This window comes from Oncorhynchus masou, chromosome 28, assembly GCF_036934945.1.
Source record: "Oncorhynchus masou masou isolate Uvic2021 chromosome 28, UVic_Omas_1.1, whole genome shotgun sequence".
NCBI classification, from domain to species: domain Eukaryota; kingdom Metazoa; phylum Chordata; class Actinopteri; order Salmoniformes; family Salmonidae; genus Oncorhynchus; species Oncorhynchus masou.
The window spans coordinates 51,127,079-51,146,261 of NC_088239.1; the positions used below are offsets into that span (position 1 = coordinate 51,127,079).

At 41.5% G+C, this 19,183-nt stretch overlaps 1 protein-coding gene across 2 annotated transcripts; it reads right to left on the reverse strand.

Annotated features, from left to right (window-relative positions):
- Window positions 1-1,399: 1,399 nt before the first annotated feature.
- Window positions 1,400-15,617, reverse strand: LOC135517815 (proline dehydrogenase 1, mitochondrial-like). Of its 2 annotated transcripts, XM_064942438.1 has the most exons (15): window positions 15,167-15,617; window positions 10,887-11,095; window positions 7,814-7,848; window positions 7,684-7,725; window positions 6,782-6,931; window positions 6,482-6,546; window positions 6,244-6,360; window positions 5,905-5,984; window positions 5,700-5,781; window positions 5,376-5,468; window positions 4,576-4,722; window positions 3,927-4,102; window positions 3,558-3,656; window positions 3,227-3,315; window positions 1,400-2,811 (listed from the first exon to the last, which is right to left on the reverse strand). In XM_064942438.1, the coding sequence occupies exons 1-15, from the start codon at window positions 15,515-15,517 to the stop codon at window positions 2,621-2,623; spliced, it is 1,926 nt and encodes a 641-aa protein (XP_064798510.1). In that variant the 5' UTR covers window positions 15,518-15,617; the 3' UTR covers window positions 1,400-2,620. The 2 variants fall into 2 exon arrangements, with proteins under 2 accessions (XP_064798510.1, XP_064798511.1); XM_064942439.1 differs by lacking the exon at window positions 7,684-7,725.
- Window positions 15,618-19,183: the final 3,566 nt, after the last annotated feature.

Below are 19,183 nucleotides of genomic sequence, written 5' to 3' on the forward strand. Positions count from 1 at the left end.
AATGAGTCGATGATAAGACGTTGGAAACAGCAGCGTGAGGAACTGACTCAGTGCAAAAAGACAACAAAAGCTTTCCGAGGGAAGAAAAGCAGATGGCCCAAAGTATTTGCAGCCACTCGACATCAGTGTAAATCGTGCATTTAAGGTGGCGCTCCGTGTTCAGTGGGAGGCTTGGATGACAAGTGGGGAGAAATCCTTCACTAAAACGGGCCGCATGCGAAGAGCAACTTATGGTCAAGTCTGCCAGTGGGTCTTGACAGCGTCGAGCATTGTCAAAAAATCCACTATCATCAACGGGTTTCGAAAGGCTGGACTGCTGCGTGTTGAAGGGGCAGCATGAGCTCAGCCGGATGAAAGTGACGAGAGCGACAATCGGATGAAGCAATTCTGAGGCTATTCAACGCCGACACCGAAGGAGATGACTTCAGTGGTTTCAGTGCACAGGAGGAGGAAAATAGTGACCAATGACTTTCTTGGTAGGCTACTGTTTAATTTTTGTTACAAGCCGTGTTTCGTTAAAGCCTATTTATTTTTGTTACAACCCGTGTTTTGTTTAAAGGCTGTGTAAAGTTAATTTGTTTCAATGTACCGGTAGGCACTTGCGGATTATAGACATGTGCGGGCTTATGTACAAAATACATATTTTTTAATAATTCAGTGGGTGCGGTTTATATTCAGGTGTGCTTAATAGTCCCGAAATTACGGTAGTAATAGGGGTTGCAACAATGGTGGTGGATAATTTTAGGAAGAGATGGTCCAGATTGATTTGGGCCAGTTGCTGCGGGGGGTGCAGAGCTGTTGGCCAGGGTTGGGGTAGCCAGGTGGAATGCATGGCCAGCCGTAGAAAAATGCTTCTTGAAATTATCGTGGATTTAATCAGTGATGACAGTGTTTCCTAGCCTCAGTGCAGCGGGCAGCTGGGAGGAGGTGCTCTTATTCTCCATGAACTTTACAGTGTCCCAAAACTTTTTGGAAATAGAATAAGGCTGTAACGTAACAAAATGTGGAAAAGGGGAAGGGGTCTGAATACTTTCCGAATGCACTGTATCTGATGTAGTATACAATTTTCAGGGACCACTATTGACTTGTGTACTCTAATTTCAGAACTCCTGGCTAAAAATTATACATTTACGTAATTTGGCAGACACTCCTATCCAGAGCAACTTACAGTTGTGAGTGGAAACATTTGTCATACTTGTCCTCCGTGGGAATCAAACCCACAAACCTGGCGTTGCAAGCGCAATGCTCTACCAACTGAGCCACACAGGACCATGTACACACTGTACCGGAGAATCTCTAAACAGGCAACTCCATTTTGACAAAACTGTTTCTGAACATGAAATGAAACAAAGACAATGGACACATTAAAGAGGAGCCTAAATAAACCCAGAAAAAAATCTGCAGTCAAATACAGTTTAATACAACCACTCAATAAGTTATTTACATAAAAAATACCACCGAATACAGTGCCTTGCAAAAGTATTCACCCCCCCTAGGCATTTTTCCTATTTTGTTGCATTACAACCTGTGATCTAAATGAAGTTTTATTTGGATTTCGTGTAATGGACATACACAAAATAGCGTGAAAAAAAAAACCGTTTACATTTCGTATTCACCCCCTTTGCTATAAAGCCCCTAAATAAGATCTGGTGCACCAATTACCTTCAGAAGTAACATAATTTAAATCAAGTCCACCTGTGTGCAATCTAAGTATCACATGATCTTTCACATGATCTCAGTATATATACACCTGTTTTGAAAGGCCCCAGAGTCTGCAACACCACTAAGCAAGGTGCACCACCAAGCAAGCGGCACCATGAAGACCAAGGAGCTCTCCAAACAGGTCAGGGACAAAGTCGTGGAGAAGTACAGATCAGGGTTGGGTTATAAAAAGATATCCGAAACTTTGAACATCCCACGGAGCACCATTAAATCCATTATAAAAAATTTTGAAACTATATGGCACCACAACAAACCTGCCAAGAGAAGGCCACCCACCAAAACTCCCAGACCAAGCAAGGAGGGCATTAATCAGAGAGGCAACAAAGAGACCAAAGATAACACTGAGGGGTGAATAGTTATGCACAATTAAGTTTTTTTGGTCATATTTCTTGTTTGTTTCACAAGAAAAAAATGTGGCATCTTCAAAGTGGTAGGCATGTTGTGTAAATCAAATGATACAACCCCCCCTATTTTAATTCCAGGTTATAAGGCAACAAAATAGGAAAAATGCCAAGGGGGTGAATACTTTTGCAAGCCACTGTAAGCCACTAAACCATGACAGAAGCAGTGGATAAGGATCATGGTATATAATAAGGACACTTTCAACAGCAATAAATAGAGCAAAAGGAAGGTAGAGGGTCACTTGGCATTAGGATCATATCTCAGTACTAGACACACCTACCTACAGTACATTCTAAAGCCACAGGGGTAAAGCCTAACTTCCACTTACTGGAAGTCAAATTTTAACTTTCGTCTCCCATTGACATCAGTGCATGACTATGTGAAAATTCCAATTAAGTGGCAGTTTGGGTTCCTCCATTGTGACCAGGGCAGGTTCAGTTAAGACACTGGAATGTTTTAAGGGGCAGAGTGCTGGTGTGCCAGTCAGTCAGCTCAGTCAGTACACAGGCTTGTAGAGGATCTGTCCGTTAAGTAGCCTGCGTTTGAGCTCCTTCCACAGCAGGCTGCGCTCCCTCTGGGATCCCTTCATGAAGCCCCTGTTCTCCAGGGCACGGCGTGACAGGTAGGGGATGACTTCGTTGACTGGGCCGTAGGGGACGTACTTGTACACTGGGAATCCAGCCTGGCCTATTCTCAGAGATGGAGACGGAGTGTGAAACATGTTACGTGACTAGAGAAGCTACAACAACAGGCAATATGTTTCAACCGAGCACAAAAAAACATGAGTTATTTTTGTCTAAACGTTTTAGTTTCTAAACTAATTTTGCAAAACAATAGAAAGCAATATTATATACAACAACCAAATGTTTAAGGAGAACTATGGTATAAGGTGGCTGAGTGAGATCCTGACGTTGTTTTTGTCGCAGTCATCTATAGTTGAGTCTGTGGTATGGAGGCCTAAACGAGGCTTGCCTTCAAGAACTCTCTGAAGATTTCTCTCAGAAGATTCCTAACCAAAATGCCAATCAATAAATCTTCATCTCCAATAAAACCCATTGACTATACAGCAACAATCTACAGTACCGTGTTGATATTATTGTACCTAGAGGGAAGCTTATCTGGTCACACATGCCGAGCAGCTGTCCAAAATAGACCTTTTTCTCAGTGGGGGACAGACCCATCTCGTTCATCCTGCCAAAACAACACAGACGGGTTTGCAAATATTCAAAAACATAACACGGCTCAATAATAAACATCACCTCACTGACATAAGCATTTATATAATACATTTGCTTTCTATGAAGTTGTGTCTCACTATTGTTTTGGTGTTTTGTGTAACAACATGTATGTACGAATTCACTAGCTGATGCACGTCCTACCCTAAACGAGTCTAACTGCCTATAGATTGAATAAAGCCCAGAGGCTGGCCTTACTTTCCCAGGGTGAATTTGACAGTGTCCTCGTTGTGTGACGCCACCATGACATTAGCCTTTCTGTTGTGATCGATCTCCTCCAACACAAACTCTAAACACCTTCAGAGGATCAAGGAAGAGACAATGAATTTCAGCTAGTCCAGTGATCTGATATAATGACTTCATCACATAATGCATATCCCTATTCAAACAAGTAAATACCAAGTTACTAAAGTCACACAGAACGCCACTGGGAGTAGGGTGAAGTTGATCTTAGGTCAGTTTAGCATTTTCCACACTAATGGTTAAGGTTAAAATTGGGGGTGGGAAGCTGAATCTAGATCTGTACCTAGGGGCAACTTCACACCGTAGCACATTTATGGGCCTTACTTGTGGTACATTCTATTGGTGGCCTCATAATCTGGGTTGATGGGGTCCTCATAACCGATTTCCTCCGCTCTGCTCCTCTCCTGGTACATGTAGGCGCCGCGAACCAGCTTGGCCCCAAAGTACCAGCCCTCACGCCGGGACAGCTCCACGTCCACAGACACATTGTCATACGCTTCCTGTAGAAGTCATAATAGGTCACACAATTATATAGCGCTACGGTCAACAACACCAATCACCCGAGTGTCCATTACATCTCTTATAAAGGGTAAATGAGGAACTCAGTCATGTTATTTTTGTTTAATATGTTCAAATCAGATTTATGTGTACACACCTTATCATAAAACTGCAAAGATGCAGCATAAACATGGATATAGCAGGTTTATATAGTAGCTTGGTCTTTTATAGGTTAAATATGGAAGGCTTTTATGGGTTAACTATGAAAGGGGTTATGAAATCTGTTTTCCTCTATTCCTCGGGGCATGACAAGTCCATACACAGACAGATGGCCTCCCGACGCTACATAATCTATGAGATTGTACATGTAGTCCCAACAGTCCCGAGCTTGACAAAAATGCAAGGAACATGAAGATGAACAACAACCAGAGATGGGAGGAGGGGGGGGGTGTTGAGGACAGTGTCAAGGACTCACCTTGAGGTAGCACTGGTAGGTATTAAAGATGATGGGCTTCTCTCTGTTGAAGATCCTCTGCATCTCCAGGGTCAGTCTGCTGATGGCCGGCTGAAAGTATGTCTGCTCAGCGTCCACCATCAGCCTCACCCCATTGTCCACTGCATGCTGGGATATGAAAAGCAACAACAGCCTTGTGTTAACCTCCACTGATAGTCAGCTTTAACCCTAGGTACTTCCTGGGATACAAATGGTGCTTTACTTCAACACAAAAGTGAAGCCATTTGTCTGGATCACTTGAAACATTTCAGTGATCATGTTATGCCTTCTTTTCTGTTGCTGAGCATTTGGAGGCACTTGGCCACTGCCATCTACTGTTGCCTTTAGTACAGCCATGATAACGTAATATCTAGGGACCAAGCTATTACTTTTATCTATAGACTCACTTCAGAGCAAACAGACTCTGGATACAACACGTCATAGAAGTAGACTCTTGCTCCTATTGGAGGAGGGCAATTATAATTCAAACAGAGGGAGCTGAAACCTTTCCCAACAATGAAGACATTTCTGAAGTTGCGTTATTCTTTTTTGAAGTTAGTAAATCTGACAAACAAAACTATTGACAAAAGGTTTATTTCCAATAAACTAACGTACAGCCTGGCCTGCTTACTGAGGTTTCTCGTAAAATGTGAGATGTACTGCATCCCATGATCCAATTCATATGTGAACAGCTGAGTCAATATACTGTCGTTAAACAACTGTTGAATTGTAAAACCATGTTTGGCAACAGTGCCCTACACTGAACTCTAGAATCGCCTTACCTTAGCCAGAACATCCACTCTCTGCAGCATCCTCTTCATCTGTTTCTCCTCTTCAACAGTGAACTTCCTCAACAGAGGCTCCAGCTGACCATTCTAGAAGACCAGCGGAAACACACATTTCATTAAGAGTAAACTTTGACTTGAACTACAAAATACATTAATGTATGCATGCATATAATGTATGTACACTCTGCATGGATGGATGGACTTGTGCTTCGAGTTTCTGTGTACAAACAAATTCAGGTGGATAGCATGGCTGCATGTTAAATATTGTAAGGATATGTATGTAAATGTATGTAAATGTGTAATATGTGGCTAACTCACCTCAACGTTGGGAATGACGAGCAAGTTTGAGATCTTTGTTCTGTCGTTGATCAAGCTATTCCAGTCCAGGAGGTCTATTGTTCTGGAGAACATGATGAAAATGGCAGATTCAAAGTCAAGTCCAGTCCTGTACACACATCCTTTCCATTGTATAGTAGATAGACTTTGTGCTCATGATGCATTCCAGGTGAGTTTAACCTCTTACCCCGATGAGCCCAGTTTCTCTCCAGTAAACCAGTTCTCAATGTCGTCTTTATTTCCAACACCCAGCTTAGTCAAACTCTCCTACGGGAAACAACATTGTTTAAATAATTTCAATAACTAGCCTAATACTGATGAAACATTAAGGATAGAAGGAATTACTAGCATTTGTTTTCCCCCCACAGGTGTTTTTGTCTCAAAGAAACCATACAGGCTGTCACAGAAATAAAGTCTGTTAGCACTAGGGAGTCTTTTCAGTAGCTGGGAATCTGCTTTTTAAGCTGGGAATCTGCTTGACCTCAGTCACATCTCTACTTTGAGTGTTGCTCCAGGCGATACGCACCTTCAACTGTTCCAGTTCCAGTTTCTGCTCCAGTGCATCCATGCCAGACTTCCCCTGCTGTGCTGCTAGGAGGTTGAAGAACCTCCTCCATTTCACCAGCACCTCTGAGAACTGGAGCTGGAGAGGGGAGAAGCAGAAAGGGCACCATTTTATACAAATAAATCTGGACTGTCACGATCACTGCCAATGTTAAATCAAGGGCGAAAAAGGGGCGTCTAACAGCCAGTGTCTTACACACCAGAAACTGTGGGCGGCCCAGGGCAGTCATCTTAACGGCAGAAAATCCATCCACAGAGGCCCCCCCTGAGAGGAATAATGAAGATACAACATAATATTTAGTGCAGCAACATAATATTTAGTGCAGCAACAACACCATTGATAAACAGATCATAAGAATCATATTAAGCATGATAGAAGAACATCTGCAAAGAGTCTGCAATGAGTTTGACCTTTCAAGGATTGTTAGGTTGACCTTTCAAAGACGTTTAGAAAATTGACATGAATTGATGCAGTCACTGCATTGTTGTTGTGTGCTCGCCTGACGCTTTGATGCAGTTCAGGAAGGTCTCCATCTGGGCGTCACACTTGGCCTCGTCAGCATAGAAGTAGGTCCTGGCACTGACCACGCCCCCACGACGGTCCCCAAACTGACGGTGGGCCTTGTACTTCTTCTCACGGTGGTCAACGCCTACAGTCAGAAGACAACATGAGACGTCTATCTAGGCGACCAGACTTTCTTCTAGACTAGCCACACCGGCCACTGGGAGAAAAGGACAGGAGTAGCCTAGTGTCAATAGGAATGACCCCACACCACCGTCGCCTAAATCATCTACCGTGGGCCTAATTTGGCACAGATACCTGAAGATCTTTTTCTTTAGAACGTGTGGCAACAGTGACATCAGTCTTAGCATGTATCAGCATAAACACATGCATGAGCAGGACTGTGCTTCTTTTCACTGACTCATATGCATACCATCCCATTTTTGGAAATGTGGACAATTCTTCAGAAGAAGTCAAAGAAAATAGATGTTTAGATATCTAGTGCCACTCAGAAAAAATACATGGGGGGAGAGTTACATACATTTAAGTCCAGGGCCCCAAAACATGCAACACATGACATGAACCAGGGTTTCAGCTTCTCCCTAACTTAACATGCATATCTGCCCTTTTTAACCCCTCACCTCTAGCCTACAGAGTAAATCCAGATGAAACCGCTTGCCTCAACCATGCAAACTCTCATGTCACCTGCTATAAGAGTCCTATATCAACCCTTAAAATGACCGCTGGCATAGACCCAGGAGGTTAGCATTCAGACACACGGCTGAAGTAACAGACATTTTGGCAATGTGACCCCCGCTGCTTTCACTCCCCCCACATCCACCAACCAGATTGCTTGATGCAGCAGAAAGAAATAAAAGTCTGTCAAGTAGTAACATTTACTGTAGTCATGTTCCTGCATTACAAAGTGTTCTCCAGCTGGCACTGCAACAAATTAAGTACACATTAAAAACAAGTCCATCATAAAGTACTGTAAATGACAACTTTTGACATTCCGCCAGCAAATACACACCTGGACTTTCTTTCTCGGCTTCAGACACACAGGAGCTGAAACAGATGAAACATCAAATTAACACTATTAGGTCTAATATCAATGCTGCTCTGCCACCGCTACTACAAGCAAATGATAACTGTAAATGTGTTCAGGTGTTTAGTACCATATAAAATGTTGGACATTATGTTGAAGTACGTAGATAAGGTGTAAGATGAGGTTTTCAAATGCATTAGGAGTTTGAATTTCATAACTGAAGGTCATGCGCTAAAGATTATCACGTCTTGTGACAGGCTCCCCATGCAGGAGCTGTTAATATCAGTTTCAGCACGGCGTTTTACAACCTATCCAGTGTGTGTGCCAATATGTTGACTGTGCTATAAAACGGTACGCTTGGCAGCACAGAGGACCTAACGTTAGGTAGAAGTACAAATGTCCTGCTATTTGATCTCTTGTGCTGTTGTGGACTTCTGATAACAGAGTGCTGACTGTGAGTCACAAGGGGGGCTGTTTCAAAACCTCAGTGCATCACACATGGCCTAGGTTAATCCAGTCTAGATCCACCACTCTAAAACCCAAGCTTGAATAAAATGAAGGATATTGAGCTCTCATTAGCACATTACTGAATTGATCTCCTTGAGCTATTTGTTGTCTCAGTGGCTGCGTCGCTCAATGTTATTAGGGCTGGGAATTGCCAGGGACCTCACGATACGATCGCGATACTTTAGGTGCCGGTACAATATGTATTGCGATTCTCACAATTCTATATGTATTGCCATTCGATACCGTGATTTGCTGTCCCAAGCATATTGCTCACTACATGTCTGCTGCAGAGGAACAAGAAAGAGCATGAGAAAACAGGTTTTGCTCAGTCAGGGAAATGAAAGTGTTGAAAAAATGTTGGCTCACTGTTTAAAAAGAAGATGGAGAACAAGCTATAGGATGAAAAATATTAGAGTTTTGGCGCAAGTAGATCCGACAAGCTCTACCTACAGTAACACATGTTATTTGTATTATTTATTTTTCCACAATCGATACTTGGGAGATAAATATAATACACTGAGTATACAAAACATTAGGAACACCTATCTAATATTGAGTTACACCCCCTTTGACCCCAGAAGAGCCTCAATTTGTCAGGGCACCTACTACCAAACCCTGTTCAAAGGCACTTAAATCTTGTGTCTTGCCCAATCACCCTCTGAAAGGCACACATACACAATCCATGTCTGAATTGTCTCAAGGCTTAAAAATCCTTCTTTAACCAGTCTCCTCCCCTTCATCTACACTGATTGAAGTGGATTTAACAAGTGACATCAATAAGGGATCATAGCTTTCACCTGGATTCACCTGGTTAGTCTATGTCATGGAAAAATGTTTTGTATACTCAGTGTATATAATATTGTCCCCCAAAAATATTGTGATATGTAGCTATCTATTTTTTGCAACATCACTAAATGTTATCTGGGGATAAATAATTGCACAGGCTGAACTCTACAATCTCAATGGAAATTTGACATTTGAAACTCAAAGCATGTCCTTTGCCAACATTAATAAAAAGAAAAGGTTGACCGGAACTCTGGTACACTCCCACAATGATTAATTCCCAAAAGGTAGATCCTGTACGGACGGACCATCATCACGTTAAGGGGGTGTTAAAGCCTTACTTGTCTGAACAATTCCAGTGAATATGAGTCATCCTTCACCCTGGTACATCCAATTATTAACACGAGAGGAGAGGATGTTTTGCCTTATACCATCCATGAAGTTTGGCTCTAAAGGTGCAGATTAGTCTCCACATGTGAAGAGTTCGACAGCAATTATGAGGTAAGGCCAGAATGTTACCAAGTTTGTCTTTGATGGTATCACTAATCCATTCACTGTTATTCCCATCCACCATCCATCACCCCACCCCCTGGCTCACCTTTGACCTGTTGCTGAGACATTGCTATACAGCAACTCCTTCCCTAATCATTATTTTACATCAGAAACCAGAGGAGATGGAGAGGGAGGCAGCTGGCTGATGGGTAACCCAAAATACTGAGCCACCGAGTACACAGCCTTCTCTAGGCTGTTCCATAACTTGCAATGATTTGTAGACCCCAATACTGTCATATATGGACATTTCCTTATGGTTGAGTTGATGGAGAAAGCAGGATTTTGTTCACAACATGTGTTCTGCAACATGTTTTTAATGACGAAATGTGCGCTATGCATGCATAAATGGTATGCATCACTGAATCTTTCTGTAACACAAAATATAACATTTGTTAACATTGAATGTATTTCTGCTGGACTCAAGCCCCTTCCTCAAATGTACACTTTAATTGGAACCATTCAGTGGGCCCGCTTCAGTATTCCGATTGTTAGTTCAGCTTGAATGTGTGCATAGCCTGTCTAAGAAAATCCCTGACCAAACAGGAGAGGGCTGCTTTCCAAAACACATCACATAACACTCCCTGGGCTTCCTTTGAAAGGCTGTGTCAAGTTACCCAACAAGGCTGGCTTGTTTCAATCCACCTCATGTGACTGCATTCTCAAAGGGACTGGAATAAATGTGCTCCTTCAGCGCAACAAATCTGGCGAGAGGGGTATGTCTGAACTGACCAATAGTGTCTGAGTATTGCTGGGCAACGTCAGATACTGAAAGTGACGCAAGAAAAATGTTTTATGGTGGGACGTTGTAAACACCGGTTTTAATGAATATGAAACATGTGTAAGGCTGTGGGTTTCAAAGGGAGAAAGACAGACATAGCAGGGAGAACCTACAGTAAAATCAGAGAAACGTACAACATATGGAACTGTATGCTGTAACCTTGCCAAATAGTATTGGATCAGATAGGGTGATTTTGACAGTGGCATTTTGCCGTAGGTCAATTGCATAACATGTTTACATAGTGGTCACTGAGGTAGCAATATAGGCATCTCACTCCATAGCACATAGCTATAAATAAATCAATGATTCCTAATCAATAACTTATGAAACTAGAAAATGTTGAAGCTTGTGTTTGAAGTGTGGAGCCCTATATCCTTTATTAGAGTTATAGAGGCCGGGTTTGTGAGATATAGACTAGGGATGACAGAGACTACTTACTCCATCTCCTTCTTCTCTGCCTCCTCTTGCGTCAGGTCCTCCTCCACACTGTAATCCAGGACTGAGCCCACGCCAAAGGCCTGGTTCTTATGGATCAAAGGCTTGATGGAGTTATGGTCCTCCCCAGCTACAAACTGCCCGTAGAACGTCATCTTCATCAGCCTCTCAAACAGCCGCTTGCCAAACACTTTCTTGCTGAGGTCCATCAACTGAGACAGAGCAAATAATCAACTGAGTTAGACCCACAACTCCCCAGCTTGAGTAGTGTTCCTTAAAATTTGTAGGGCTGTGACGATACCAGTATCGCAATACTTTTTCCCATGTCAAAAATTAAGACACGAAACAGATCAAAGTCTTTGGTCCTTTAAAAACCTGCTGTATGTTAAAATATTGTGAGCTATAGCTTGGAAAATACATATATGTGACTCTGGATGACAAGATTTTCACAAGTACTAACAATTAATCCTAGTAAAAATACCCTGTCTTGGGTCAGTTGGGATCATCACTTTATTTTAAGAATGTTAATATAATTATTTATTTCAGCTTTTATTTCTTTCATCACATTCCCAGAGGGTCAGAAGTTGACATACACTCAATTAGTATTTGGTAGCATTGCCTTTAAATTGTTTAACTTGGTTCAAACGTTTCAGCAGTGTAGCCTAGTGGTTAGAGCGTTGGACTGGTAACCAGAAGGTTGCGGGTTCAATCCCCCGAGCTGACAAGGTAAAAATCTGTCGTTCTGCCCCTGAACAGGCAGTTAACCCACTGTTCCCAGGCCGTCATTGAAAATAAGAATTTGTTCTTAACTGACTTGCCTGGTTAAATAAAGGTAAAATAAAAAATAAATAGCCTTCCACAAGCTTCCCACAATAAGTTGGGTGAATATTGGACCATTCCTCCCTGACAGAGCTGATGTAACTGAGACAGGTTTGTAGGCCTCCTTGCTTGCACACGCTTTTTCAGTTCTGCCCACACATTTTCTATAGAATTGAGGTCAGGGCTTTGTGATGGCCACTCCAGTACCTTGACTTTACTGTCCTTAAGCAATTTTGCCACAACTTTGGAAGTATGCTTGGGGTCATTGTCCATTTGGAAGAACCATTTGCGACCAAGCTTTAATTTCCTGACTGATGTGGATATATTGAAGCAACATCTGAAGACATAATTTTTCCTCCTCATGATGCCGTCTATTTTGTGAAGTGCACCAGTCCCTCCTGCAGCAAAGCAACATGATGCTGCCACCCCCGTGCTTCACGGTTGGGATGGTGTTCTTCGGCTTGCAAGCATCCCCCATTTTCCTCCAAACATAACAATGGTCATTATGGCCAAACAGTTCTATTTTTGTTTCATCAGAGCAGAGGACATTTCTCCAAAAAGTACCATCTTCGTCCCCATGTGCAGTTGCAAATCATAGTCTGGCTTTTTATGGCGGTTTTGGAGCAGTGGCTTCTTCCTTGCTGAGCGGCCTTTCAGGTTATGTCGATATAGGACTCGTTTTACTATGGATATAGATACTTTTGTGCCTGTTTGTACCTCCAACATCTTCACAAGGTCATTTTCTGTTGTTCTAGGATTGATTTGCACTTTTCGCACCAATGTACGTTCATTTCTAGGAGACAGAACACATCTCCTTCCTAAGCGGTATGGCGGTTGCGTGGTCCCATGGTATTTATAATTGCATACTTTCGTTTGTACAGATGAACGTGGTACTTTCAGGCATTTGGAAATTGCTCCCAAGGATGAACCAGACTCGTGGAGGTCGACAATTATGATTCTTCAAAGCCGATACCGATTATTGGAGGACCAAAAAAGCCGATGGCAATTAATCGGACAATTTCTTTATTTATATGTAGTAATAACAATTACAACAATACTGAATGAAAACTTATTTTAACTTAATATAATACATCAATAAAATCAATTTAGCCTCAAGTAAATAATAAAACATGTTCAATTTGGTTTAAATAATGCAAAAGTGTTGAAGAAGAAAGTAAAAGGGCAATATGTGCTATGTAGGAAAGTTAACGTTTCAGATCCTTGCTCAGAACATGAGAACATATGAAAGCTGGTGGTTCCTTTTAACACGAGTCTTCAATATTCCCAGGTAAGAAGTTTTAGGTTGTAGTTATTATAGCAATTATAGGACTATTTCCCTCTATACCATTTGTATTTCATTAACCTTTGACTATTGGATGTTCTAATAGGCACTTTAGTATTGCCAGTGTAACAGTATAGCTTCCGTCCCTCTCCTCGCTCCTCACTGGGCTCGAACCAGCAACACAACCACAACAGCCACCATCGAAGCAGCATTACCCATGCAGAGCAAGGGGAACAACTACTAGAAGGCTCAGAGCGAGTGACGTTTGAAACGCTATTAGCGCGCGCTAACTAGCTAGCCATTTCACTTCGGTTACACCAGCCTCATCTCGGGGGTTGATAGGCTTGAAGTCATAAACAGCCCAATGCTTGACGCACAATGAAGAGCTGCTGGCAAAATGCACGAAAGTGCTGTTTGAATAAATGTTTACGCGCCTGCTTCTGCCTACCACCGCTGAGTCAGATACTTAGATACTTGTATGCTCAGTCAGATTATATGCAACGCAGGACACGCTATATAATATCTAGTAATATCATCAGCCATGTGTAGTTAACTAGTTATTATGATTGATTGTTCTTTATAATATAAGTTTAATGCTAGCTAGCAACTTACCTTGGCTTACTGCATTCGCGTAACAGGCAGTCTCCTTGTGGAGTGCAACGAGAGGCAGGTCGTTATTGCGTTGGACTAGTTAACTGTACGTTTGCCAGATTGGATCCCACGAGCTGACAAGGTGAAAATCTGTTGTTCTGCCCTTGAACAAGGCAGTTATCCCACCGTTCCTAGGCCGTCATTGAAAATAAGAATGTGTTCTTAACTGACTTGCCTAGTTAAATAAAATTATAAAAATAATAATAAAAAAATAAATCGCAGCCCAAAAATACAGATATCCGATTGTTATGGAAACTTTAAATCTGCCCTAATTAATCAGCCATTCCGATTAAACGGTCGGCCTCTAGTATAGAGACACGTTAGTGTGTTTTTGGAGGGCGAGATTCCCTCCATTCTGCACATATAAGGCTGAACAATATATGGTCAACAACCACATCAAAAGTCAACAACCACATCAAAGGTCAACAACCACATCAAAGGTCATGCGTCAGTGAGGCACAGAGGTACTATTTCTTTCTTTGTTGAATATATTTGACGTTCACGTTTTTTGATTTGCCCTGTTTTTTTCAGTTACATCAGTGTATTTAATTAAGTTGTATAACTTGTTACTTTACTATTATTCCTCTCTTCCAGAGTTCACAATCTTGAAGTGTGGCTTCAGTTGTAGAAATGTGACACACTTTCAATGTTGCTATTGCACAGCAACAATAATCAACAGAACACAGTTTCTGAAGCACTTGACATACCATCAGCATCCAGTGGCACCTCAAGAGCACCCAGAGGCACTTAAACATTCCCCAGGGCGACTGTGTTATGTGCTATGTGGTTTAGTAAAGATGACATAGAAGTCACCCGAGTCTCTGATCTCTTTACTGGAGCTGGTATAACTTATATGGTCTCCATTCTCATGAGGAAAGTAAATAGCATTATAAATCAGGACAGGTAGTAACTGAGATATATATATATATATGCTCAATTAAATAATATAATTACAAAGTTATAACATTTATCAACACAATTTTACCAGTACATGACATACATAACAAGTATGTTGTTCACTGCAACAATATCAGTAGCTTGTCTCAAATATAGCATGAACCAAAAAGTGTTACATGTGCTGGTACCACTTTATAGAATATTTCTTACGACGCCTTGCACAAACGTGTGTGTTCGTATTCAGTGTGTGACTGTCAAACCTCAAATGGACAAAAATAAACACCGGTGGGTGGGGTCAAACGTGGGCCTCCGCCCACAATGAGCCCCACCCAGAACTACAGTCAGGTGTACTTGGCCTCTCTACATCCTTGTAATGCTCGCTATGTAGTCACGTGGGTCGCGCGTAAAGCAAGCTAAATATGAGGACAGAGCAAGCAATTGAATGAAAGTAGTGAATTTGAGCTTTTTCACTGCGAGACCCCCTGGACCCTTGTTAACATGCCGTTTCGTGTTTTTGAATAATGGCTATTTGACAGTCAGAAATGTTATCACTTGTATAATAGTTCTACTAACCACACCATTTACTACTAACCACAATGTAGCAAAAACAATCTAATCAAAATAATGTCCCTACCTCCTTGTTCTTGTCAACGAGGAAGTCGAATGTGCAAAGCTTGAAGACCAACAGACTTCTAAGCAGCTCAATGTTATCTTTACTTTTATACGCTTCGTGTGTATTATCAAAGTCGATTGCGATCTTCCGTGTTTGAGTATCGGTGTTATTTTTTGTTTGGCTGATGAGGTCTGCTTGAACAGCTTTCACCACGGTGCACTCAACAAGTTGCTGCTCTTCTTTCCCTCCTTCAACCTCCTTACGTTGCTTGGATGCGACCGTGGACCGAAATCTCCCCTGAGACAAGCATATTCTCTTGATGTTGTCAGAATTTGCCCTGACTATACCTGGTAATACTTTAGTGTACGACATTAGTTAGCTGTATTAAAGTCGTTAAAAAAATACAAATCTTGCGTTAGAGGGCGCGTGGCTATAGCAGTTCTAGTTCGTGGTTCGACTGACAGTTGGTGCGCCTGCGCAGTGTTTATAAGGCAAGGAACGCCTACTCTGACGCGTTTAGCATGAACTCGGTGTTATGAGGAACTCCCCCTTCCCACTGTTCTGCAAATAATAAGGCGACAGCATGTCCTTCATAAGAAATACAATCAAATCAAAGGTGACATTTGGGTTGTTGAATTATAAATTGAGATGGCGTATAGCTGCAGAATGCTGTGGTAGCCATGTTGGTTAAGTGTGCCTTGAATTCTAAATAAATCACAGGGTCACCAGCAAAGCACCCCCATACATCCCACCTCCTCCTCCATGCTTCACGGTGGGAACCACACATGCGGAGATCTTCCATTCACCTACTCTGCGTCACAAAGTCATGGCGGATGGAACCAAAAATCCCACATTTGGACTCTTCAGACCAAAGGACAGATTTCCACCATTCTAATCTCAATTGCTCGTGTTTCTTGGCCAAAGCCAGTCTGGTCTTCTATCCTTTGGTAGTGGTTTCTTTGCAGTAATTCAACCATGAATGCCTGATTCACCCAGTCTCCTCTGAACAGTTGATGTTGAGATGTGTCTGCAATTATTTGGGCTGCAATCTGACGTGCAGTTAACTATATTAAATTTATCCTCTGCAGCAAAGGTAACTCTGGGTTTCCTTTTCTGTGGGGGTCCTCATGAGAGCCAGTTTCATCATAGCGCTTTATGGTTTTTGTGACTGCACAGGATCCGGACCCTACAATGACAATTGGCCTACAATGACATACCCAAATCTAACTGCCTGTAGCTCAGGCAGTGAAGCAAGAATATGCATATTATTGATACCATTTGAAAGGAAACACCTTTAAGTTTGTGGAAATGTGAAATTAATGTAGGATAATATAACACATTAGATCTGGTGAAAGACAATACAAAGAAAAAAAACAACCGTTAAAAAAAAAAGTGTACCATCTTTGAAATGCAAGAGAAAGGCCATAATGTATTATTCCAGCCCAGGCACAATTTAGATTTTGGCCACTAGATGGCAGCATTGTATGTGCAAAGTTTTAGACTGATCCAATGAACCATTACATTTCTGTTCAAGACTGCCCAAATGTTCCTAATTGTTTTATTAATAACTTTTCAAGTTTATAACTCTTCAAACAATAGCATGGTATTCTTTCACTATAATAGCTTTTGTAAATTGGACAACACAGTTAGATTAACAAGAATTTAAGCTTTTTTGCCCAAATCAGATATGTCTATGTCCTGGGAAATGTTCTTGTTACTTACAACCTCATGCTAATCACATTTGCCTACGTTAGCTCAACCGTCACTTGGGGGACCCATTGATCCCGAAGAAGTTTTAAGCCCCTGATGCGATAGTAAAATGCCAGTCTGGATATATATACTACCGGTCAAAAGTTTGGACACACCTACTCATTCAATGGTTTTTCTTTATTTAGACTATTTTCTACATTGTATAATAATATTGAAGACATCAAAAATATGAAATAACACATATGGAATCATGTAGTAACCAAAAAAGTGTTAAAATTAAAATATGTTTTATATTTGAAATTCTTCGTGGTAGCCACTCTTTGCCTTGATGACAGCTTTGCACACTCTTGGCATTCCTCATACTCGTCGCCAAACCCACTGGCTCCAAGTCATCTACAAGACCCTGCTAGGTAAAGTCCCCCCTTATCTCAGCTCGCTGGTCACCATAGCAGCACCCACCTGTAGCACACGCTCCAGCAGGTATATCTCTCTGGTCACCCCCAAAGCCAATTCCTCATTTGGCCGCCTCTCCTTCCAGTTCTCTGCTGCCAATGACTGGAACGAACTACAAAAATCTCTGAAACTGGAAACACTTATTTCCCTCACTAGCTTTAAGCACCAGCTGTCAGAGCAGCTCACAGATTACTGCACCTGTACATAGCCTATCTATAATTTAGCCCAAACAACTACCCCATCCCCTACTGTTTTTATTTATTTATTTATTTTGCTCCCCATTATTTCTATTTCTACCTTGCACATTCTTCCACAGCAAATCTATCATTCCAGTGTTGTACTTGCCATATTGTATTTACCTCTCCATCATGGCCTTTTTTTGCCTTTACCTCCCTTATCTCACCTCATTTGCTCACATTGTATATATACTTACTTTTCCACTGTATTATTGACTGTATGTTTGTTTTACTCCATGTGTAACTCTGTGTTGTTGTATGTGTCGAACTGCTTTGTTTTTATCTTGGCCAGGTCGCAATTGTAAATGAGAACTTGTTCTCAACTTTCCTACCTGGTTAGATAAAGATGAAATAAATAATTTTTCAATGTATCTCAACCAGCTTCATGAGGTAGTCACCTGGAATGCATTTAAATTAACAGGTGTGCCTTGTTAAAAGTTAATTTGTGGAATTGCTTTCCTTCTTAATGCATTTGAACCAGTCAGTTGTGTTGTGACATGGTAGGGTTGGTTTACAGAAGATAGCCCTATTTGGTGAAAGACCAAGTCCATATTATGGCAAGAACAGCTCAAACAAGCAAAGTGAAATGACAGTCCATCATTACTTTAAGACATGGAGGTCAGTCAATGCGGAAAATGTAAGCCTATTGTTAAGGTGTGCTAGTGTGTTTGCCTGGCGGCATCTTCTGCATGGGAATACAGCAATCGATGAGCTTATCCTACACCTTAATACCGTCTGGGAGCCAGAATTTTACAACCATGCAGTCATAAAGGTTTTATATTCAGCTTCTGTTTGAAAAGATAACACTTCCCCCAAGTCAATACATATGCATACATGGCCTGAATAAATGTCAAACCAGTTGTCATACATCAAATAAAATAAAATGTTATTGGTCACATACACATGGTTAGCAGATGTTAATGCAAGTGTAGCGAAATGCTTGTGCTTCTAGTTCCAACCATGCAGTAATACAGTGCCTTGCGAAAGTATTCGGCCCCCTTGAACTTTGCGACCTTTTGCCACATTTCAGGCTTCAAACATAAAGATATAAAACTGTATTTTTTTGTGAAGAATCAACAACAAGTGGGACACAATCATGAAGTGGAACGACATTTATTGGATATTTCAAACTTTTTTAACAAATCAAAAACTGAAAAATTGAGCGTGCAAAATTATTCACCCCCCTTAAGTTAATACTTTGTAGCGCTACCTTTTGCTGTGATTACAGCTGTAAGTCGCTTGGGGTATATGTCTCTATCAGTTTTGCACATCGAGAGACTGAAATTTTTTCCCATTCCTCCTTGCAAAACAGCTCGAGCTCAGTGAGGTTGGATGGAGAGCATTTGTGAACAGCAGTTTTCAGTTCTTTCCACAGATTCTCGATTGGATTCAGGTCTGGACTTTGACTTGGCCATTCTAACACCTGGATATGTTTATTTTTGAACCATTCCATTGTAGATTTTGCTTTATGTTTTGGATCATTGTCTTGTTGGAAGACAAATCTCCGTCCCAGTCTCAGGTCTTTTGCAGACTCCATCAGGTTCTCTTCCAGAATGGTCCTGTATTTGGCTCCATCCATCTTCCCATCAATTTTAACCATCTTCCCTGTCCCTGCTGAAGAAAAGCAGGCCCAAACCAT